We start from the raw sequence: 25366 nt of genomic DNA, 5'->3' as shown, positions 1-25366 counted from the left end.
TATTTCACCACCAGGCACAAGTTGCAGAACATCGCTTCACAGCTACACACCATGTATAACTTAGTCTTCTAGTATAAGACCAACTTTTGGTAAATGGGCATTTCATGATATTGAAACTTTCTATTTAGAAAGTACTTAACAGAAAGAACTATGCTATTGAGTAAAATTGCTAAACAAAATGCATTCTTAAGATAAGTTGCTGTGTCTTATTCATACACTTATGTCGCTTTACTGAAAAACTACAACTATTTTTTTTTCAGGTGAGAGGTAAAGTGTGCGGAGTAACAAGAAGTAACGACAATGAAACACTATATCTGCGGAATATATGCAAAACTTGGACTAAAGATGCTGTAAGTTCTCATGTTGTATTTATGTATCAGGCAAAAGTACCAACAAGTCCATTGCATTGTTACATACTCTTACACCATGCAAGTCTTTTGAATCGAAGCTATCTGAGACTTTGGGACCTTGAGTTTTTCTCTTACCATTGTGATACCTGCTACATTACAGGTGAGTGAAAGGCTCAAAGCTTATGAGGTGGATAACCTTGTGGACGTTCATCTAATAGATGATCCCAGTAACAAAGGAATGAATAGAGGTTATGCGTTTCTGGAGTTCAGCTGCCATATGGATGCTGTTACTGCCTGTAATAAACTTCAGAAAAGAGATGTCTTCTTTGGCACTAACATAAACGCAGAAGTTGCTTTCGCTCGGTCTGCTGTTGAACCAGATGAGGAAGTTATGGCGCAGGTACTGGCTTCGTTTCTCAGTCATAAGATTCTAATTTTATCATGCAATAGCAAGTCCTTATTTTGTTAAAGAGCAAAGTATAATATAATTTCATTGACTGCGGAAATCCATGGTCGATTGGGCTCATCACCATCCAATGAAATGATGGACGGTAACAGAGGGAGAGAGTGGCACCCATTGGTATACTGTACTGTCCCTTGTCTATCGCTGCAATATTTCTTTTCATGTTTTGAGTTTGTTCTAGTGATCTTTCCTCTGGATTATATAATAATGTCTTTTTTATCATTGCAGGTAAAATCTGTTTTCTTGGATGGTCTACCTCCTACTTGGGATGAAAAGCAAGTTGAGGAGCACTTCAAAAAATATGGAGAAGTTGAAAAGGTGCAGCTTGCTCGTCATATGCCCACTGCCAAGCGTAAGGATTTTGGATTCATCAGCTTTACAACTAGGGATGCGGCATTGTCATGCATTGAAGGTGTCAATAGAGATGGAATTGAGGATGATGGGCAGAAAGTATGAATCCCCTAGCCTCTATTGAGTGATCCATCCTAAGCTCTGTTGGTTTCTTTTAATTTTTTTCCCCAAGGTTGTTTTCCTTTTTACCCTTTTCTTTTTTTTGACCTTGCACCTCTGCTCTACTTTCTGTGGATTTTAGGTGTCAGTGAAGGCTACTCTCAGGAAACCCTTGCCAAAACGCAAGCCTTCAGTAACAGGAGGTTGGAGAGGATTCTTTAGTAGCTTTCGTGGAAGGAGGGACACACGACCCCAGGGACCTGGCCGCTCTTACCAAGCTAGGCCACGAGGAGAGCGGCGATGGGACACGAGTTATGATGATCGATATGGTGACCGTGGCCGTAGTAAATATCAATCAGGTGTAAGGGAATCAAGAAAAGAGGCATCTTATGTTTCAAGGACATACGAATTGAGGCCTGAGAGGGATGATAGGCATATACCTGGTAAGCCTCTTATTTTATCAGAGTTCAGATCTTTTCTTCTCTGTTTTTGTAGTTTTGAGTTTTTGGGTTTATCTGTTGAGCTTTAATATTTAGAATTCCGTCATAAATTTTTAGGTCCATCATATTTGCAAGATAGATATAGAGATCGATACGACAGTTTGTCTGGTACATATAGCTCAGGGCATCAGCCTGACTATTATTCGGATTCGCGTGAGGGAATTCGTTCTCATAGGCTGTATCCTGAAGATGATTATAATCCTCGTTACGAGCAATACGAGCTTAGGGAACCTAGTGGTCGTGATTATTATTCTTTTTCTGGTTCAAAACGCCCTTACTCCAGCCTTGTAAGTAGTTTCTCTGTGCTTTTTGAATAATGATAGTTACCTTTCCTTACTATAAAAAAATTCTTTGTTTTATTGATGCAAGAAATTCTATGATTTTTCTTGGCAAGGACGGGGACATTGTCCTATCAAGATCTTTTTCACGGGGAAGTAGAAGTCGTGAAGATCTTGAGGTGACTCGTCAATCACATCATGGTGTTCCAGCTTATGGGACATATTCAAGGTAAGCCCAGAGCCTTTTTTTTTTGTTGGGGGGGGGGGGGGGGGGAGGGGGCTTCTTTCATCATGGGATTAGAACTGTGGGCAAAGTATTGCAGTTAATTAACTACCCGTTGTGTGGCCATCTTGATATCTTAAAGTTTTTCATTTATTTGTTTCCTTCAGGTTTGCACCAGAAGATCGGTATGATTATGGCAGTTCCACCTATTCAAGCCGTGACTCTGGTAGCCAATACTTGTCTGGAGGTGGTGGCTCAAGATCTTACTACTGAATGCATCTGGTTGATTTTGTGCCGTGTTACAGTAGGAAAAGTATATCATAATTGGGAAAAAGCTATGATGATGATGATGATGATACCATAATCCAGTATGCTATGGAAAATGAAAGTTGATTGCCGTCAATCACCTTCCAACCAATGGATTGTGCATGGAGAGTTTTTTTTTTTTTTTTTCTGGGGTGATGGGGGAGGGTTGGGCCACCAGAACAGAACATGTTCCCTATGAGGGATGACCTCAAGGATTGTGAGCATACCATAGTTTATTGAATTGTAGTGTACTTTCCCTCTATACTTACTGCACGCATTGCTCCTTTGTTTGAGACTGATCTCCTTTTCATTCATTGCAAATGTGATGATGTCAGATATAGGGAGCTCAAAATTATATGGTTAGGGCTTCTCTGTTGCAGCCTTATTATGCAGAAGCATGTGTTGGGAACTCCTGGGGCTGGTCATTGATTAGGAGATACACATTTGCCTGCATAAATATATTAAATTAACAACAGTTTTTATTGGGGCTTCGTGATAGCTTTTCTTCGGCAGAGGTCATGAGTTTTCGTTTGATATAAGGTCAGTGTATGAGGAATTTTGAGACTTCCCAACGGTCATATGAGCCATGGTAGTAGCATCACTATGATGCTCTCTTGCTAGGTTCTCTTTGTACCCGGGATTCCTCCAGTTGAGGCCTAAATGGTGAAAAATCTAGTACCGTGTTCCATATGTTGTGCTCACTTTTGAATATGGCCCTCGCTGGATGATGATCAACGATTCAGCTCAACCTCAGTCATGAAAGCTTGCTTTTTTGCTAAGCAATATGCATACTTTTAACCTTGTGGTTTAAAAAACAGATCGGTGGCCCACGTCGGACACTTCAAAAACTCATCCGGATCGGTAGATCGACGATTTGGATCGAGAATTGGTCAGATTAAGTAGTAAAAAAAATATAAAAAAGTTATTAAAATTTATTATAAATGTTGTTTTTTAAGAATCTAATAAGAAATCGGGGTATTATATTATTAATTTTTATTTTTTTTCATCAATATGTGAATATTGAGATATTTTTTTTCTTGAACTTATTTTAACCATTAAATTACTTCATATAAAATAAAAATCATAGAACTATCATGAATGAAGTATATAATCATGGATTACAATAAAGAATGATTTTTTTATAAGAACATTTTAGTTTTTGACAAAAAGTTTTTATTTTTTTACAAGAAATGTTTGTCGTATGACATTTTTTTTTGTTTTTAGCAAGGATCTTTTTTTTGAAAAAAAATACTTGTATTATTGTTTTTTTATAAGAACTTAATTTTTTGACAATAACTTTTTATTACTTTTTATTTTTTTGACAAAAATCTTTTATTTTTTTGACCAAGAAAAGAAATTTGACAAGAAAAATAATTAATAAGAACCTTTCATTTTTTTTTTATAAGAAATTTTTTATTTTATTGATAAGAAAATTTTTTGACAAAAAGCAAAATTGATAAAAAAAACCTTTCATTTTTTTGATAAGAAAAAAATTTGAAAAAAAGAGAAATTGATAAAAAAACCTTTTATTTTTTTCTTATGACAAAAATACTTCTTGTATTATTATTTTTTTATAAGAACTTTTTTTTTTTTGACAATAACTTTTTATTAATTTTTTTTTTGTGACAAAAACTTTTTATTTTTTTGACAAAAAAAAGATATTTGACAAAAAAAATAATTGATAAGAACCTTTCATTTTTTTTTATAAGAAAATTTTTATTTTATTGATAAGAAAAAAATTTGACAAAATGCGAAATTGATAAAAAAAACCTTTCATTTTTTGGTAATAAAAAAATTTGACAAAAAACGAAATTGATAAAAAAACCTTTCATTTTTTTTTATAAGAAAAAAATTTGACCTCAAAAAAATAAAATAGACAAGAAAAATATTTATAAGAAAAAATTTGACCTCAAAAATATAAAGTTGACAAGAAAAAAATAAAATTGACGAGAAAAATAGTTGATAAAAGAACCCCCTTTCGTCTCAAGGAGAATGAAACCCACGCCCTCCACATCAGCCACGTGCTACTTAGTAGTATTAAAAGCGCAAACAAAATATATAATATATTAATGTTTCAAGTTAATACCTTCACATTATCTCACATCGGAGAGGTAGAAAGTTGTAGCTAATAAATACCTCTTTGTAGTTAACGAGGATAACGTGTACAAAGTGAGGAGAGTCACGTGATGAGGTGTGCGGATCTTAAGGTACATGTATTTTGATGTATTTTTTAAAATTTACAAAAATACCTATTGAAGAAAATTTACAAAAATGCCTATTGAAGAAGAAAATTTACAAAAATGCCCATTAAAGAATCGGCGGGCTACGACGCCATAAATCGAAGAATCGAGAGAATCATGACGTCACATGGCGATTTACGGCATGACATCGCTGGTTCTTTTCTAGAACCGAGCGATTTCTGGTATTTCATTGGAACCGAATCGGGTCTACCAGTTCCCAATCCGATTCGACTCGCCGACTTTTGAATCATTGCTTTGACCTAATGGGAAAGAAAAACAAAAAAAAGAGGTCTCCACATCCTCTAATTGAGTTTTTGAAACAGTACTTTGCTGTACGACTTGGGATGCCCATTCTAGGGTTCATTGCATATGAGTGGAGCTGATCCTAATGGTACCCTGTTACATTTTTTGTGCGCGCTCATGCTATCCATTTCTTAAAGATGAGAAATTTGCATTTGCAACCTTTCTGTGAGACCCCAACAACATATAAATTATCTTTGGCTGGGACTCCCAGCCGTTCGATTAAATCAAATGGCTTCAAAATACTGAAGTCACAAAATCTATCTGGAAGCTTGGTAGTGCTCGCAGATTGTAACTCATCACAAGAAAAAAACCAGTCTGAGTCCGTCCTCCATGGATCAAGAACTCTATACTATTACTCAAATGAAAGAGCCTAATCCTAGAGAGAGCACAAAAAATCCATGAAATTCATGGTTAGAGGGAACTAGTGAGGGGCACGTGCTCTGCATGTGTGTGAAAGAATTTGTGGCATGTGTATGGATTTATCATTGAAAGTATATTGCTATGCATTTTTTTTTTATTTTTAATCTTTCTATGAAAATGTTGGGGATATGTTTATGACAAATAAAGAGAGAACCATGGTAATGGAGTAGAATGGCAATAAGTAGATTGAATTATGGCACTATATCAGTTTTGTAACGCTTTATGGTAGTTGCTTATCATAGGACAAATGGTTTAAAGAGTAAGTAGACACTAATATAATCAGATCGAGTTTGATCGACTCTATGAAGATTTAGCAATCTAAACTGTTCATAACTATTATTTTTAGTTGTTATGAGAAGAGCACATACCATATACGAGGAAATATGCATGAATCATGAATGGAAAATAAGAGAGATTCATTTTTTTATCATAGTTTATTCATGCTGTTTGGAAATTTGTTGTTTAATATATTAGAATACTTAATCAAAATGAACACGACAATAATATATTTGGACAAAATGATAGTCTACATTGTAATAGGGCCTAACAATGGGAGAGTGCTATATAAAAATGATTGTCCATGGCATATTGGAGCTTTATAGTTTGATTTGGTAGCACGCAAATCAATTTGTTACTAAGATGTAATTGAAGATTTCTTTGATGAACCCTAATTTTAGGCTTTGTAAAACAATTTCAATTCCTGTGTAAGGTCCACCATCGGACTATCTCTTTTTCTCTCATGAGCACCGAACTCAACCCTAGCTTTAAAAACTGCTAGTGAAAAACCGTAGTACTTGACATTAATCATGTATATACATTAAAGTAAATGGATGGGCAAGGAGGACACCAATATTATACCATTAATCTCTCTCTCTCTTTCTCTATCTAACACTCAATTCGAGTCTAGCTACCCCAAAAGCTTCTTACTAGGTGTGGGCTCTTAAAAGGGTCTTGAAAAGTTACAAATCACTTGAAATGCCTAACTAGTTCTTAACTACCAAATTTTATGTGTAATGGGTTGGAGCGATTTGGATGTTTAGTAGTGCTCCAAAACCGAATCAAATTTAGAAGACATTATTTGACATTCTACTCAGTTGTCAACTGAGAAATTGGATGGCTGCAGTGTTGATTATCAGCCTTTACATCTAATGGCTCTGGAGTATGTATTTTTCATCAGAAGTTTAACCGTGATTATGGCGCGACCTACATAATATACCTTAGTACAAAATCAAATATATGCAGAACATCCAACACATTGATATATACCTCAAATATAATGGTGGAAAGGCTTTTGATCATGCGTAAAAATGATAGATTATTGCAATTTTATAATGCACCATTGCCATCCTCACATGATTAAACAATGAAACACATTATCATTTCCCATCTCTCTACCATTACAGTCGCTTCAACACCTATTTTACAAGCTAGAATGGGCATAAACTTCAGAGAGATAAAAGGGAGGAGAGAGCCAAATAATAATACCAAAAATGGTATCAAACTGGTATTAAGGCCAGAAAATTTCACAGCCTGAAAGAAGAATCCATCATGACTCCAATCAAAATAAATGTTTTCATTTTTTTTTTCAAATATCTAAAACATTCAATAAAATCTTTCTAGCAATCAAAAACCAAAAAACAATTATTTGAACGGGAAGATCTATAATTACGTGTAGCAAGGTTGATAAGAACGACCTTTGCAAAAGAAAAGAAGAAACACAGACAAGAAGGTGCAAGTAGATGATTCCTGTCGATGATTTTTCTTCTTTGCTATTCAAAGACAAATTTCAGATATTAAATAAAAAAGGTGAAGAAAAGTTGATTCTTACTTGCAAATGTGCTGCTATAAGTGCTATAGAGTATCATTTTACTTCATATTATGATGGGGTAAATTACATCTCAACAAATAATGACAGGGGCGGCAATGGGTTGAGCCGGAGCCGGACCTAGAAAATTGATATGGATCCTAGACCCAGATCTGACCACCGGACTCGAACCCAAAAATATAGTGTGGGACCTAGACCGAGATCTGACCCAAAAAGTAAAATATTTATGTATTTATATTTAAATATATTTCATATATTGGGACCTAAAAAATATTATCGGAACCAGACTCGAATAGTGTTTGGGCCCAAGATTTGGACCCAGACTTGACCCGGCGGGTCCAATTTCTAGACTCATACCTAGACCTGGATCAGGTCTACCCCTCGGTTCCTAGGTCGGGTCCGGTTCTGTCACACCCCAAGTTTTATAATACTAAAATTCCTGAGATGTGACAGTCAATTCTTAAAGAACAAGACAAATTTAAGATTTTCACCATATATTGTATCAAAATAATTTTTTTTTCCATTCATGAACTTTCAGACTTGCACAACATCTATTCATAATGTATAATTAACATGAAGATCTATGTATATATACAACTTTGACAAAACAAAAGTTATAACGTATAATTAACATGAAGATCTATGTATATATACAACTTTGACAAAACAAAAGTTACATAGGAGTGTACATCCAGGACTACAACTTCTTTCAAACTACTTCTGCTGTACATACGAACAATGCGGCTGCGGTTACTCTGAATTTTTTTTACGATAACTTGATGAGTTTGGCTACTCAGTAAGTGATCATCATTCAATTTTTATTCCTTTATAGATGTATTTATATTTATTTATTATTATTATTATTATAATTATTATATTAATAATAATAATAATAATAATAATAATAATAATAATAATAATAATAACAATAATAATAATAATAATAATAATAATAATAATAATAATAATAATAATATTATTATTATTATTATCATTAGAGTAATGATCCTATGAGACCCTCCCACACTCATATGTGTAGGATCCCAAAGGATCGCTATTAAATTTAATACAGATCTCTAGAAAAGTTATCACATGAGTGTGAGATTTGACTTTTTTTTAGAGATTTGTACCAAATTTAATGGTGATCCTTTGGGGTCCTAGGCACATGAGTGTGGGAGGGTCTCACAAGATCATTATTATTATTATTATTATTATTATTTTTTGGTTTCAATAAAATAAAATTTTGGGGTCATCATAGGGTCCATTGCCACTGCTAAATAATGATGTTCTAGGAGAGAACAAGGCAATGCAAATACGGAGCACACAATTAATTAAATTAGTATGCATAGAGAGGATGTCGTCAATCAACTATTCACATTTTTATAGGCTGCAAACTGGAAATGGATTATGACCTTTCAATTATGTATGAGGCATATATTTCATATATCAATATTATATGGAATGAGATAGTTGACTGTGTTGAAAAAGTAACAAAAGAAGTTTTAGGAGAAACTAAAGGGAAAAGAAATTATGATAAAGAAACATAGTGGTTGAGTGATGGGGTTTAGAAAACCATTAGCAAAAAATGATCAGGTTATAAAACTTGGCAATGTAATAGAAATGATCAAAACTTAAAAGAATAAGAAAAATACTAAACAAATAATAAGTAAGGATCAACTTAAGGAATGTTATAATCTATAAGAACAAGAAAAGGTGAAAAAGATGCATTCAAATTAGGAAAAATGAGAGAAAAAAAATATAAGAATCTAGACCATATTAAATGCATTAAGAGTGATAATCAAAAGGTCTTAATGAATGAAGAAAATGATTAATGAAAGGTAAATAGTTTATTTTTAAAAATCACTAAATGACGAACACAATGAGAACATAGAGGTAAAAATAATTGTTGGCATAAATGAGACTAGAGGTAATAGATACATTCATAGGATTAGGATATCGAAAGTGAAAGAAGCTTTGAAGATGATGAAGATATGAAAGGTTTTAGGACCGGATAATAACTTGATTGAGGCTTGTAAGTACATAGGAGAGATCGGCATTGACTGGATGACCAATTGTTCAACAAGGTGTTGAAAACAAAGAAAATGCCAGCTGAATGGAAGAAAAGTACGATAATACCTATTTACAAGAACAAAGTAGACATACATAATTGTTCGAACTATTGAGGAATCAAACTTATGAGCCATACTATGAAGCTATGGGAGAGAGTGATTGAGTAATGACTACGTATGAAACGAGTGCATTTGAAAACCAATTCAGTTTTATGCCATCGAGGTCAATAACTGAGGCTATTTTCCTACTTATATAATTGATTGAGAAGTTTAGGGTGAAGGGAAATGACCTTCACATTGTCTTTCTTGATCTATAGAAAACTTATGATAGTGTACTCTGAGATTTAATTTGGTTGGATTTGGAAAAGAAATTATTCTCTAGATACTACTGGTTAGGTGCCTCGATCTCGCACTCCGGGTCGGGATGACCTGGTGGCACGTGTCTCGGGTTTCAGGGGACCTAGGACTTGAGACTACTGTCTCAAGAACCTTGTTACAAAACAAGGGCAAGTATACCAACTGATGATAGACGAATTTTAATGTGAGGCGGGACACACCTTACCTGGGTCTGTGATTCACTCGGGCTGACCCACGTGGGCACCCTCTTAGATCACGTTGAAAAGCCCCCCAGTTCTACAAATGGTTTAGAATCGCCTCCTTTGACATGTACTCTTTTGTTTCTGTAATCACACACGTTTAATTTACAAGCCAAGTGGGCTGAGGGAAGCCACCTTGTCTCTGGGCGAATGCACACAGGGGTGCACATCCAAAAGAAGAAGAAAAGAGTAAGAGGATAAAGATTGGGGTGATGAAAGGAGAAGAAAGAGATAGAATAGTGGAAAGGGGAAGAGAAGAATTTGACTAAGTGGCTTAGACTGACACAGTAACTAGAACAACAAGTGATTGACCCGACGTGGTAGCAAGACGGGCACGGTAACTCAGACCGGCACAGCGGCAATGCTACTCGACGACAAAACCAACACCTACCAGTCTAGTATAATGGCTAGCCTATCGTAGCAGTAAGACGGGCACAGTAACTCAGACTGGCATGATGGTAAGACTGCTCGACGACAAGACTACCATGGCAGTGCTTGACTTAGCCTCCCTTGGTCAAACAAGAAGGAAAAAGAGAAAGCGAAGAAAAGAGAAGAGAAAGGAAGGAGAGAAAAGAGAGAAGAAAGAAAGAGAAAGAAGAAGAAAAGGAAAGAAGAGAAGAGAAGAGAGAGACAAAGGTAAGAGATTGAGAGAGAAGATATAAGAGAGAGAAGAAGAAGAGGAAAAGGAAATAGAAGAGCGAAGAAGAAAGAAGAAGAAGAGGGTACAAGAAAGGAACAGAGAGAGGAAGAAGAGAGGAAGAGAAGAAAGAAGAGAGAGCAAGAAGAGAGAGAGAAGGAAGAGAGAGAAAGAGAGAGAGACAAGGGAAGAAGACTATGGACGACGATGGGTTTCCGCCATCCATGATAGGGGAGAGAGAAAGGGAGGGAGGCATGGACTGCGATGAGGTTTCACCGTCCATGACAAGAGAGAGAGAAAAAAGACAGGAGCATGGATGGCGATGAGGTTCTGCCGTCCATGACAGAGAGTGAGAATAGAAAAGAAAGCATGGACGACGATGGGGTTCCACCGTCCATGATAGAGGAGAGAGAAAGGAGAAAAAAACATGGACGACGATGGAGTTATGCCATCCATGACAGAGAAGAGAGACATGAAAAGAAAACATGGACGACGATGGGGTTCTACTATCCATGAAAGATGAGAGAGGAAGGAGGAGAAAATATAGACGGCGATGGAGTTCCACCATCCATGACAGAGGAGAGAGAAAGGAGAAGAAAGAATGGATAGCGAAGAGGTTTTACCATCCATGATAGAGGAGAGAGAAAAGAGAAGAAAACATGGACGGCGATGGAGTTCCACCATCCATAACAGAGGACAGAGAATAGAGAAGAAAACATGGACAACGATGAGGTTCCGCTGTCCATGACAGTGGAGAGAGAAAGGAGAAGAAACTATGGACGACGATGGAGTTCTGCCGTCCATGACATATGAGAGAGAAAGGAGGAGAAAATATAGATGGTGATGGGGTTCTACCCTTCATGACAGAGGAGAGAGAAAAGAGAAGAAAATGTGGACGACGATGAGGTTGTGCCATCCATGATAGAGGAGAGAAAAAGGAGAAGAAAACATGGACGGTGATGGGGTTCTACCATCCATAACAGAGGAGAGAGGAAGGAGAAGAAAACATGGACGACGATGAGGTTCCACCGTCCATGACAGTGGAGAGAGAAAGGAGAATGAAACATGGACGACGATGGGGTTACGCCGTCCATGATAGAGGAGAAAGAAAGGAGAAGAAAACATGAACGACAATGAGGTTTCACCGTCCATGACAGATGGAAAGAGACTGCAGAGAGTAAAGAGAAAATATGCACGACGATGGGCATTGTTGTAGTGTCAGAAGTGACTCAGGCAGACCCCCGGTTCAATGTTTTTGTCAGAGAACAGAGGGAGAAATATCGTGCGCGGTGATGAGCATCGCCGTGCACAACATGGAGACAGAGGAACTTGGATAGAGGCCCAGCCCGTCACTCGGGTTGAGGCCCGACTCAATGTGTATGTTTTAGGAGATTAAGAGAAAAAAGATGATGTCATACTCGGCGATGGACACCACCATACATGGCTGGAGAGAAGAGAGACAGGAAAGACTAGAGAGAGAAAGATAGAGAAGAAAAAGATTAGAGAGAAAGAAAGAAGAGGAAAAGAAAGAAGAGAGGAGGAGAGAGAAAGAGAGAAGAGGGGAGGGAAAGAGAGAAGAGAGGAGAGAGAAAGTTACCTTTATCGAAAGGTACTAGAATTTTTCTTCTCTCTCCTCTCTCTCTCCAAGACGTGCCCACAATTTCAATGTGAAACTCATAAATTTTATTCATGAGATTGAAAACTGAGGGAGGCTTTTTACAATTAGGTTTAGAATGTATTTATAGAATTGGGCCCAAAATATAGTAATGATAATTACAATTTATTTGAATAAAGAAAAATCGAAAAATAGGTGTAAAATGACGATTTTGCCCTTGCCCAATAATATACGAAATTTCAAAACAATCCCTGTTGCTGCCCTAGAATATGCGTGATCTTCCATGGGTGATTCAGGGTTGCTCCGTTGCCTGTTTGACCGAAAGATGACTAATTTCTTATTGGGCTCAGCATGACGATCGATTTCATACCAACTTCGAATCACGGATCGTGTTTTTAGGTCACGATCATGCAACTTGAAATTTGTATGAATCTTGAAAACTTATGATCGATAATGTGCTTGTTTCTTGATATTTTTCTTTGATTTCTTCGCTGAATTGCACTAAGCATGATGTCACGATCGCGTTGCAACAAACACAGCTCGATTTTGTGTCCGAACGAAGAATTTGTCGTCTTGCGTTTTTGGCCGGATCTTGAAATCCAATGGCCAAAATGTACAGAAACTTTGACGCCTTCATGTGTCGAATCCAACCACTCATCAAACGTGGGGTTCGGACCAAACATAGCCTCGGACCTTACGTACATGATGCAATTGGTTTGGCGTCGATTGGGTATGTGAGCGCCATGATATGATCGCTCGAGTGGGTCGTGCTACTGCTGATTTTTCTGCAACTGTCTTCACGAATCACCAACTTCTCTTTAGTTTTTGTCCTTGCTCGGGCATCATCACGGGGCATTCCACATATCAAAATGATCATCTTGACAAGACGAACATGCTTAGAAAATTTGAGCACGATTTGACTCATACCTCTAAAGTTAGTGCTCGTGAGTGTGTAAACCAGTCTCTTTTGATGGAGATTGGTGCAGAGAGGCCGCATGAGAATAGTGTGCATCCTATCCCTTTTTAATGTTTCACCCATAACTTTTTTCTGGAGCATCAGTTTAAGCCAAAACTTGACCCCTAGGGTTTTTTGACCGTTGCGAATCCAATGGTGGTAGTCCCACAACTATTTGAAGCATCAAAAATAGAGTTCTAGTTATGGGGTCTGTTTCAGGGTGCTAGAGGCTGATTTTTCCAAAATTGTTTCTTTGTCTTCACTACCTTAGACATTTCAGATTGTGACGAAACTTGACATATGGCCTTTTGAAGTCCTTAGGAATATTCTAACCCATTCTGGGGAAATTCTGAGACTGTCAAAAATTTCAATGTAAGTTAGGGCTTTATTGATCGACTTCTCCTTTATTCCGAATCGGGGACCCAAGGTGCTAAAAAATGTCTTCAAACAGCTTGCTTTGCTGAATGTTGTGCTTTGAGAGAAGCAAGAAGAACAACATTCAAAAAATTTCCTCGGGTTTATTACTTTTTTCTTCTTAGCCACAGGACCACGTGAATGCCAAGGAAATATCCACGCAATGCTGTAACTAGAATGCTCAGAAGTTTGGATGCATTATGCAAGTCCATCCGTGGAGACTTTTGAGGGAGAAGAGGGATCCTGTTGAAGTCCTTGCCCTCAAGGGACTGTTTGTGATTCTGATAGCTGAGGACTTTGTACGGACCTCGTTGGTCAAAATTAGGCCCGTCTGGCGGTCAAGTGCCATGCCTAAGGGAAATTTTCCTATTTAGTCTTGGTTTCTTTGTTTTGTTGTTTTTTTTGGATGGTCTGCTGAAGGGCCTTTTGTTGGCGGCCGTCTCCTATTTGCACCAGATTTTCCTTGGCGGGCAGGGTACCTCATTTTATCGAGGTGACCAGCTGTGGGCACAACCCTGCTTACTGCTAGCAGTTTCAACCATCAGGATACCTCTCTTCTTCGTCTGAGGCGACCCCTAGGGGCTCAATCCTGGTTGTTGCATAACAAGTCCAAGGTGTGACTGACTTAGCTTTCTTGGGGCACCTTCAGCATCTTGAAGTGCGTTAGTGACCTCATGGGAATCGTGCACTTCTTCATGAGACTTGTCTTGACTTCTTGGAAAGTCTTCTATCGTTCGAGTTCTTTTGTGAATGGACTCAGGCTGTCAAAATATTTCCTTGATGCTCATCTTTTTGGGTCTCTGTATCAAGGCATTATGACACCAGGGATTTTTCTTTTGAATGTTGGTTGAAGCCACCCATGAGGGGTGCGCTGCATCAACCTGCTTATTAATCTAAGCACATTTTACGGGTTTTCACTTGGACGTGGGAAGTGGCGCCGTAGAGACGGTTTTCACCAACCTCTTTTTATTCGAGGCTCTTATACCCATGACCTTTTGGCCATGTCCACCCGTATTCTTTTATTTTTACTCACGGTGCCCTTTGAGGTTTTCATCGTGCCCAGGTTTTTATTTTACGAAACTCTTTTACTCATGGTTTCGTGACCATGCCCATCCGTCATTTTTACTCATGGCGTTCCCTTGTTCAGGTATACACCGTGTATGTTATTTTTCTTTTTTGTGAAGGCGTGTTTAGGGTTATGCCTTCGGGACCTGTGCGTAACCCTTTTAACATCATGCTGCCAAGACGTATACTATAGTTTAAGGTCGTATAGATGGACCATGGTGGTGATGAACAGTAGTCTGTGGAGGCCACAAAGTGACTATGGTGGTGGTTTGACTCACTTTGGGGAGATGGCACGAAACTGGCTACGAAAAATGGATGATGTATGGATGGAAGATGGAAAGTGGTGACCCACTTACTTACGGTGAGTATGGATAATGAGATGGCTCAATTTGTGAGCGCTGGTGAGACTCACTGGGGAATGATGAATGGTAATGAAAGAAGTTGGATTTATGGGGAGTTGATGAAAGTGATGCATGCACGTGAACGGGTCGGTTAGGGAAGACATGCGTGAAGACGCTTATAAAGGGGTGTGCGCATGTGTCGGGGCGAGTTTAAGGTCATGCCTCCGAGACCTGTGCAAAGAAGTTTAGCCTCATGCGGCCAAGACGTGCACTATGGTTTAACATCATATAGCTTAGACCGTGTCTATGTAGTTTAAAGTCGTGTAGCTAGGACCATGCAGTTTAGGGTTGTGCAACTAGACATCTCCTACAGTTTAAGGTCGTATAGTTTGGACCATGGCTATGCATTTTAAGGTCATGCAGCTCAGACCATGCAATTTAAGGTCGTGCAACTAGACCTCCACTACAATTTAGGGTCATATAGTTTGGACTATGTAGTTTAGGGTCATGCATCTAGACCGTGGCTGTGCAGTTTAGGGTCATGCAACACGGACCATTGTGTGGGTTGCCATATGGGAGAAGCTCCATAGGGTATCGGTCTGTGGATGACAATCCAACTCCCTAGGGATAAAATGGTTAAGGCCATACACAAGTAGAGGGCTTAGATGAAGATAGCGGCCTGACAAGGGATGACAAACGGAAGCAGACTTTACCGGGGATTAGGGGGCAAGTGTGACCCCTTGGGGTAAAAGATAAGACTATATGGAGAATAGGTTTATGGAAAGTAACCCAACTCCCTGGGGATAAGATGGGAAAGGGTCTAAGTGAGGGTAATAACTTGGTACAAAACATACCCACTGGGGGTTGAAGAGGTAAGCATGACTCTTTTTGGCATACACATAACTCCACTGCGGATGACGTGCTGCAGTACAAGTGTAACTCCTATTGAGGATGCCGATAAAACACTTGCGGTGGTAACAGGGCCTAGCACAAGGGCACGCACGATGCTAGCATGGATGACTGTAGCACATACAGCAGTAACGGGGTTCAGACATGGGTGGTGGTAACACACGCGGCACTAGCATGGGCGACATTAACACATGCGGTGCTAGCATGGGCATCGGTAACACACGCAACGCTAGCGTGGGTGATAATTGCACAAATGGCGCTGAATGGTCTTTCACGAGCGACGTTAGTCACAAGCGACGTTTGTCTGAGTTCGGGCCTCGGGCCTGGGCTTGACCCGGTCCTGACTCTTTCAACAACTGATGCTCAAGGTTTCATAGGAGGCGGTGACCTGTGTTCGAGCTTCAGGCCTGAGCTCGACCCGGTCCGACCCATCGTCATTTGGCATTTGGGGACCTGTCTGGCATTTTCAGTTGCGAGGGGTACTTCGGGCAAGTTTCTACTATATAGGGGGATAAAACCCCATTTCATCATTTTACCGAAGGTAAAACAAAGTGGGGTCAGCAGAGAGAGAGGGGAACTTTTCGACGAGGACTTTGGTGGGAACGCAGAGTACTTGGGTGAGGGTTGCGGGAAGTCCATTGGCAAGAAAGTTCTGGTCGGGAAGAGAGAGCACTGGTGGGGTTGCACAGGGGCTTTCGCGAGGGGTTGCAGAAGTCTACCAGCGAGGGTTGCTGCCAGGGTGAGAACAACAAGGAGTTCATCGGGGTCCGTAGAGATTTCGACAGTAGTTTTTGAGAGCAGGGAAAAAGGGCCCAAGTTACCGCAGGTGTTTGCCGGTGAATTTCCAAGAGCTTTTGGGGATTTTTCGGTTGTGTGGAGAATCGAGAAAGGTTCGCCAATGGGTTTCGGTGATGGAGAGGTTTCCCTGTGAGAAACTGAGAGGCCATAGGGCAATGAACAGTCGTTGGGGGAGACGCAGGGAAGGTATATGGTTGCTAGGGAAACGAGGGGTCTTGGGGAGTTGAAAGGTCACCGGTATTCATAGGGGCACGAATAATCAAAGGGGCACGGGGACCAAAAGGTCACAAGGAATTGACTAGTCACTGGGGAGATGAAAGGTCACAGGACATCCAATCGATCACAGGCCAACACACACGACGATAGGTTGTGCACGACGCTCGTCGTGAGCGGCGGTAACCATGTCCCCACGGCCACTCAACGATCGTTTCATGGACAATGGCAAGTCATACCGAGCTGTGGTCATGCTTGGCGATGAGTTACGCACGACGATGGTTGCACACGACACCAAGTCATGTGTGACAATGTTCATGCTCGACGCTAAGTCACGCCCAACGATGTTCACAACGGTGGTAAGTCATGCGTGGCGATGATCACGCTTAACACTAAGTCGTGCGAAGAGATGATCGTGCACGACGCTGAGTCGTGCTCGACGATGATCACGTATGGCGATGGTCTGTAACCGTCCTCGTATCCTCAGATGCAAGAGCGGCGCTCTGGCGAAGCTGCATGATAGATTTGTAATCTCCCTAATAATGGGTTTTTGGCTTGAAATTCCTTCTAATGCAATAAAAAAGTTAAACTTTGTTTGGACTGTCTTGCTTCTTTTTCTTTCCCTCTCTTTTTGCCTTCTTTTCTATTCGTACTTCCTTTTTGCCGCCTATTGAGCCTTTTGAGAGCGTGTCAAGGATAATACTTCTTTAGATATTGCCATTAATGGGGGGCATTGCCTCCTCTCCATCAGGATGTGCCAGTTGTAAGCCCCATTTAGCGTGACTTTCTTGACTATAAAGAGGCCTTCTCATTTAGGTTCAAACTTCCCTTTACACCGCCCATGCATAACGATCGGCCTCTTGACAGCTAGAACCAGATCCCCACCGGCGAATGAGCGGACTTGTCAAAGGCCCTTTTCATTCTCCCCTAGTTGAGTTTGAGATTCTGCTGAGCTTCTAGCCTCTTTTCATCGAGTGCATCTAATTCTTGATACCGAAGCTTGACTCTCTCGTCTTCGGTGAGTCCTTGATGTATGGCGACACGCAACGAAGGAAGGTGAATTTCAAAAGGCAAGACTGCTTCACCCCCATAAACCAGGGAATAAGGAGTGGAATCAGTGGCATTTCTTGTGGTAGTGCGATAGGCCCACAGTGCTTCAGGAAGCTTCTCATGCCAGTTATTTTTCATCTTTGACACTGACTTCCTTAAAACGCTGCACATGGTCTTATTGAAAGCCTCAGCCAAGCCGTTCGCCCGAGGGTGGTACATAATTGAGTATTTCCACTTGAAGCCGAACTGGTTAACCAAGCAATCAATGTGATGACTTCTGAATTGAGGGCCATTGTCAGATATAATCCGGTCAGGTACCTCAAACTGGTATACGATGTGATGATGCACGAAGTGTGCCACCATAGGAACTTGCTTGAATGGGACCGCCTCAGCCCATTTGGAGAAATAGTCTGTCACAGCTAGAATGAAGACATGACCCATTGCAGAAGGAGTTCATACCTCATTATGAAAAGGGCCATGATGCCACTGCATGGTGTAAGGGCTCTGAAGGCTGATGAATGAGGCTCGAGTGCATTTGGCACACCTGGCAATTCTTTGCATAGTTTAAGGAGTCGGCGGTGATCGAAGGCCAATAGTACCCCAATCTTCGTATCCGTTCATAAAGCTTAGGACCGAACTGAAGCAATCCATAGATGCTTGAGTGTACCTCTTCCAACACCTTATTTGCCTCTTGTGTGTCTACACATCGGAGGAGAATACCGTCGAAAGGCCACCTGAAGAGAGCATCTCCTTCAAGGAGGGTGTACTCGGTAGACATCTGACGCACATTATTGTGCTCAACACGATCTTCAAGCAGTCTACCATGCTTTATGAAGTTAATAATGGGCTCTCTCCAATCTTCCACCTGCTCGACTTCCTCACATATTAAGTCGAAGAGCTCCGGTTCCTGTTTTTGGACATCTGCCCCTTAGCTCCGTGCTATTTCCTGTTCAGCTTTAATAACCTCTTCGGCTAATAGAAGTGCTCCGATTGGATAAGGTGGGCACTCGGGGAAAAGAATTCTCTCATCATTCGTGTCCACTTCGGTTCTCAGTTCAATGTGTCTCCACTCTGCCACCCAGACAGGGTGGGCCGTGGTGAGGACAATTGACTTGTAGCCCCGAGTTTTACGAGTGCATCAGCTTGCGAGTTTAACCTCACCATAGATCCCCTTAAGCTGCCGTATCACCAACTCAGAGTCGCCATAGATTTTGAGCTACTCTAAGTCTAGATCAAAGGCTATTTCCAACCCAATTATAAGGGCTTGATATTCTGCCTCGTTTTGGGAAACTGCTTTGGTGAGAGAGAAGGATAATGGCAGTACTCCTCCTTTCGGAGTCATGAATACCACTTCAACTCCTCCTCGATGAGATTGGAAGCCTCCATCAAAGTACATCTCCCACGCATGAACAAGCTCTGCACAAAATAGATTCTGCCAATACAGGATGTGCTGTGAGAAAATCAGCCAGGGCTTGACCCATGACAGCCTTTTGTGGTACGTATGTGATGTTGAATTTCATCAGCAATAATGCTTACTTAGCAAGGCGTCCCGACAAGCATGGGCGTGTCATAAGAAACTTTACGGGGTCTGCTTTTGACATAAGTTTTACTTCATAACCGAGCAAGTAGTGGCAGAGCTTTTGTACTGCGAAGATTAGGGCTAGGCACATCTTCTCTATAGGGGGATAATTCTTCTCTGCTCCTTGCATCTTGCGACTGAGATAGTATAACTCGGTCTCTTTCCCTTCGTCAGTGTTATATGCTAATAATGCCCCAAGTGACTCGTCTAGAGCGATCACATACAGGATGAGAGATTTTCCCAGCGCCGGTGTAGAGAGCACTGGAGGATTGAGTAAATATCGCTTGATGTCATCAAGGGCTGCCTGAAATGCTTCATTCAAGATGAATGGGGTATCCTTCTTCAATAGGTACGTAATCGGCTTACAACGACCTGAGAGGTTTGAGATGAACCTGCGAATATAAGCCAGCTGCCATTGGAGGGATCGCAGCTCTCGCAATGTTGTTGGTGGCGGCATTTCTTGGATCACCCTGATCTTAACTGGCTCAACTTCCAGCCCTTGGTGTTTAACAATGAACCCCAAGAACGTTCCTGAATGCATGCCAAAAGCGCATTTCAGTTGTTCATCTTGAGCTGACGAAGGTGTAACCGTTGGAACACCTTTTCCAAGTCTCGCATATAAGCATCTTTCGTTTCAAATTTTACCACCAAGTCATCCACATAACATTCTACCTCCTTGTGCATCATGTCCTTGAAGATGGTTGTCATTGCTCTCTGATACGTGGCACCGGCATTCTTCAATCCGAAAGGCATCATCATGTGGCAGAAGACCCCTTTTGAAGTTAAGAATGAGGTGGCTTCCTCATCTTCTGGCGCCATCCGTATCTGATTGTATCCGGAGTATCCATCCATAAAGGAAAAGATCTGGCAGTGAGCTGTGGAGTTAATGAGCATCTCCGTAAACGGCAACGGGAAGTCATCCTTTGGGCAAGAGATATTCAGGTCGCAGAAGTCATTGCAGACCCTAATTTGTCCATTTTTCTTCTTGAATGGGACAACGTTTTCCAGCCACTTTGAGTATTTGACTTCGTGAATGAAACCCTCTTGCCTGAGCTTGGTCACCTCAGCATCTATCTGCATTTTGAGATCAGGCTGAACCTCCATGATTTCTGCTTGACAGGCTTGATGGATGGATCGATGCCAAGACGGTGGGCTGTGACTTGAGGATCAAAACCAGGCATCTCATGGTAATGCCAGGCAAAGACATCTCAGTTTGCTCATAGAAAGGCAGTAAAATTCTCTTTCTCTTCTGACGACATTTTTGTCGAGATGAAAGTGGGCCTGAGGTTGGCTTCATCTCCTAGATTTATCTCATCGAGCTCATCAGCTGTGGCTTGAGTGCCTTCTTCCCATTCTTCTGAGGCCTCCGGCAACTCTTCATCATTGGCTTTGGAGGACCTCTCATTAACCTCTAGTGAAGAAACCTACACTCCCGACATTTCTTCTTCTAGCCAAGCTTCACTATGGGTCATGGTTCTTGCATCCTCATCGTGCTTGTCGATGAAAGGATCAACCTCGAGCAGAGCCGATGTATCTGGTTGAGAGAATTCACTCTGAGGTTCCTGGGATGGCTGCGACTCAGCAATTGTACATATGCCCAGTGTCTCATGAGGACCTTCTTGATGTTCCCCTATATCCACCATGGGTCTAGGTAATATGGTAGGTTGAGGTTCAGGTTTAGGTGGAGGAGGTTTATTTTGGGCTGCTGGCTAGCTTGGTTGCACAACCGACTTGGTTTGGGTGGTCTGAGTGGATTGAGTGATAAGGATTTGTTTAAGTGGAGTGGAGGTTTAAGGTTGAGGCTTAGAAGGTGGTTGGGTATATGGGACAAGAGGCATCCCAGGATATTAGAGGATGGGTGGATTGTCCGAGTATTTAGGCGAGGAAGGAGCCCGGGGAGTTTGAGAATGTGTAAATTGTTTGGGGTATTTGGGCGAGGAAGAAGTGGTGGACTAGGAAACTTTAAGATGCCTGGCTTTTAAGGTGGAGGTTGCAACATTTTCCTCAATCTCACGCTCATCTGTTCCATGCTGGGTGATGCTTTTGAGATTTCCACCATGTGACAGACTTCTTGAGAATAAAAGGTCTGCCCTCTTGATTCTCTCAGCCTCTGGTCAAAGCCAAGCTCAGAAGGCCACTGGGGTTTCTTCGGTTTTGATCTCTTGTGCTTCTTTGTGGAAGAAGATGGCTCTACCTTAATTCGAACCACCAGAGCGTCTACGATTGTCAGGAATCCAGCCGCTTGAGCTAGCATCTTTCTCAGTCTCCTCCGATGCATCTTGCGTATATTGGTTCCTTCTAGTTCTCTGTCGAGGGCCTCAAAGTCTGGACATTCTTGATTTGTACCTGTAGGAGAAATAGAAGAGGAAGGGGAAGAAGAAGAAGAATAAGAAGAGGAAGAAGAGGGGTTATTAGGTGAGAGAGTTTTAAGGTCATTTCCCTTATTAGATCGATTTGGGCAGCATTTTACGTCATCACCAGATTTGGACGTGTGCAGGGAGTCTTTTAAGCCTTTCCCTTGCTCAGACTGTTGGGGGGTGCTTTTAACATCATCACCTTTATTGGACGTGCCCCGAGTAGAAGATGGCACGTGGATGTCCACTTGGTGAGGTGAGGGAGTAAGGATAATCATGTCAAGGATGAAGGCCTGTAAGGTTGGCAATGGGGGAAGAGGCTTGAGAAATTCTTGCTCGACAGGCGGTTGAGGAATCTTATTCTTCCGGTGAGCAGCCCTTGGCGCGCGTCTCCGCTTGGTTTCATTGAGAGGTGCTTGATTCATCTTGCTAGGTTTGTGAACAGCCCTAGCTTGGAAAACTGCCTCTCGCCTTAAGGACTTGAGCTCTGCCTGTGATAGACTCTCCATGGTTAGGAAGTCGAGGGTTTAACAGAATCAGAGGCATCAAGAGATTCTCGCACTGAAGTATCCTCATGGATGGGGTCATTGACTTGTGGGTGTTCTTCCTTGACGGTGTAGGCAATGTGACCTCTTTGCACCTTCTTCGTGACTATGGCTTCGAACCCATAACATTTTCTCAGCTTGTGGCTCCATATCTGATGATACAGGTACCAGTGATTCTCGATTTCCTGAGCAAGGCGCTTGGGCTGCCTTGCTGGCTTTCGCGTGATGAGTCCCTGTTGGAGCATCATACCGAACAAAGCCTGAAGGACATCTAATGGAAGCTCATCAGAAGAGTGTGGGCCTTCGATTATCTCCTGTACCGTCACCGCGTGGGCAGCCTCAATTACCCCGAATGCTTTCTTAAGTTCTTCGAGTTTTATCTGACCCTTCTGGATTAGAGCCTTGATGAAGTCCTTGAGTATGTAGCATTCCTCTGTGGGGTGATTTATCCTTTGATGATAAGCACAGTAGTTCACATGGGTGTCGAGTCCAGGTTGATAAGGGAACTTGGTCTCAGGAAGCTCGATCATGTTCTATTCCAATAATAATCGAAGAAATGCGGGAACCCATTCCTTTTCAAAAGGGTAGACTTTGTTCTTATGCCTGGGTCAATAATCTTCTCGATTAAGGTTCGCAGGTGGGGGTACCCGGTTATATGATTGCTGCTGCTTGCCTCCCTGAGGCTCTGTCTTTATTGTGCCTACCCTTTGTAGAGGCAGCCTTCTTTGGATTACTGACGATGATAACTGCACTGATCACCCCTTTTTGTTTATTGCCCCGGGTGTTAGTCCGAGAATTGCCATTGCATTGGTTATTTCCCGAGCTCGAAGACTGTCGTCGTGACGCGCTATGGTGACATGACAAACCCTCTATGCGAACTGACTTAGAGATCAGCTCTGACATGGAGGTCAGATTGGAGGCCTCAATATGTAGAGCGATCTTAAGTACACACTAGTCTGGACTGCTTCTTTCTTAAGCATGGGATTAGGATGGCGAGAAGCCAATTCTCTCCACCTTGCTATGAATTGATCCATGGGTTCGTCTAGTTCTTGGGTCAAGGTTAGAAGCTCGATGGTTTGGACCTCTCTCTCGACCTCATAGAAGCGTTGGTGGAACAATTTCTCCATTTCCTCCCAAGTATATACTGAATTTAGGCACAACCGAGTATATCATTGAAAGGCCTGACCATCAAAAGTTTCAACGAACTGGCGGAGGAGAAGTCTCCCGTCATCCATTGTCTCTCGATATGCTGGTGCGGGGATGTCGTACCATTGAACAGGGGAAACTTTCTTTTTTTGTAGTCTGAGAGAAGCAGAACCTGATCAATGTAGGAGGGGTATAGCCTCTGGTAAAGCATTATACCCTGCATTCCAGGGATCTGTCTGCTCTTTAAGTTATGGGTTACCATAGTGTCGATGTCTGCCTGTGAGATGGGGTGAGGGACGGAATTGTCCTGTGCGGCTGGAGGAGGAGGCTGCCTTGGAGTTGCATCATCAGAGTGATGAGAGTCGGCCTCATGATGGGATACATAGACTGGAGATCGCATGCTTTCCATGTGAACAATTTTCTCCATCATTGCTCACACCATCTGTTCGAACCTATCCATGTGTTCTTCTTGGTTGTCGTTAGGTTCTATCACAACCATAACGCTAACCATTTCCTTAGGGTGGTTAGCCTTAGGTGCGGTTGAAGGCTTCTGAGGTTGGCGAGTCATGAGAGGCAGATCGGTCAGCAAGGGCTTAGCATTCCCCCACTGGACTCGAGTTTTATATGCCAATTGCGTGAGGACTGTTTCTCGGCGGTCTTGGGACTGTGCTTGTTGGGTGGTTGGGTCATCTTTTCTGACGCTGACCACCGTACAAGATACTCGCACCTCCTCTTCGGGTTCTGAGATTCGAAGAGGGTAGAAGGGGTTCTGGTGAAGAGGGTCATCAGAGTTGGGTGCCCCAACTGTCTTAGTGGCTTCTCTGGTGAGGATTTGCAGACCCATATCGTGCTTGGCTTTAAGGCTTTGATGGACCTCATGTCAGAACTGTGATCGAGATTGGGGCTGGTTGGCCCTTCTTGCACAAGTGAGAGCCGTCTCCATTAGGTGAAGCAATGGGTGTGGGTCAGGAACTGAGGTCAACCTGGGTCAGGGAGGACGAAGGACTTGATCTCCCATCAGGTCTTTTCCCCGGGCTCTCTTATGGGCTCCAGATGCATGACCAAGCTGACGGGGCTGGCTCAAGATGGTACTATTGGGGAAGGTCTTCGAGTATTAAGGCCGGAGGTGCTTGCTTGAAAGAGAAGGTGCAGACAGAGGAAGGGCCGACTTATGACGATGCCTGAGTTGGGAGCGAGGGGCGGCCTGTGAAGGCGACGCTTGTGCCCCACTTGAAGAAGTATAACGGGTGACTTGAGGGTCAGCCCAGGCTCGAACAGGTGGTCTGGCCTTAGGAGGCCAAGAGCTTCGAGCAGGTGTCTGTAAGGGAACAGGTGGAAGCCTGCCCCTTACAGGGTGCGTTAGTGTGTGCTGAGAGGGAGGACGAGGGGGTCGTCTTCCGTGTACTCGGGTTGGCGCAGTGACGACATTGCCCCAAGTGGTGGGATGCACATGCACATGTACAGCTTTCGGCCCAAGGAGGCTTGATCCTGGACACTTACTCAAGGTAACACGAGGGTTGCCCCGAGGTGTGGGTTGAGTGGATGATCCATGAGCCTTAGGGTGTGTGCGTGAGGTGGAGGCTTCTGGGGCTTCACCTCAATGTGTTGAGCCTCTATGCATAGAGACCCGAGGTGGTGCCAGAATGTGGGGGGTAGCCTTGCGGCGATCCATAGAAGCAACGATAACTTCCTTGCCTTTTATAGAAAAGGACTGGGCAGCCT

The 25366-nt window shown here is 42.0% G+C and overlaps 1 protein-coding gene across 3 annotated transcripts in view; it reads left to right on the top strand.

Annotated features, from left to right (window-relative positions):
* Positions 1 to 2863, top strand: part of LOC18438971 (uncharacterized) — a 28060-nt gene extending 25197 nt beyond the window's left edge. For 2 of the 3 annotated variants that reach the window (XM_020670252.2, XM_011626876.3), the window contains exons 3-9: positions 261 to 350; positions 511 to 750; positions 1042 to 1263; positions 1406 to 1706; positions 1821 to 2050; positions 2158 to 2270; positions 2432 to 2863. In XM_020670252.2, coding sequence (XP_020525911.1) covers positions 261 to 350; positions 511 to 750; positions 1042 to 1263; positions 1406 to 1706; positions 1821 to 2050; positions 2158 to 2270; positions 2432 to 2537 — 1302 coding nt within the window. In that variant the 3' untranslated portion in view covers positions 2538 to 2863. Of the gene's footprint in view, positions 1 to 260; positions 351 to 510; positions 931 to 1041; positions 1264 to 1405; positions 1707 to 1820; positions 2051 to 2157; positions 2271 to 2431 lie in introns of those variants that run through there. The other variant, XM_088846544.1, reaches the window with a different exon arrangement.
* The last annotated feature ends 22503 nt before the right edge of the window (positions 2864 to 25366 follow it).

This window comes from Amborella trichopoda, chromosome 9 (assembly GCF_054954075.1).
Source record: "Amborella trichopoda isolate Santa Cruz 75 chromosome 9, AtrichopodaSantaCruz75HAP2 v2.0, whole genome shotgun sequence".
In the NCBI taxonomy this organism is placed as follows: domain Eukaryota; kingdom Viridiplantae; phylum Streptophyta; class Magnoliopsida; order Amborellales; family Amborellaceae; genus Amborella; species Amborella trichopoda.
The sequence above is the reverse complement of the archived record's forward strand: the minus strand, read 5'-3'. Positions and strand labels throughout refer to the sequence as shown.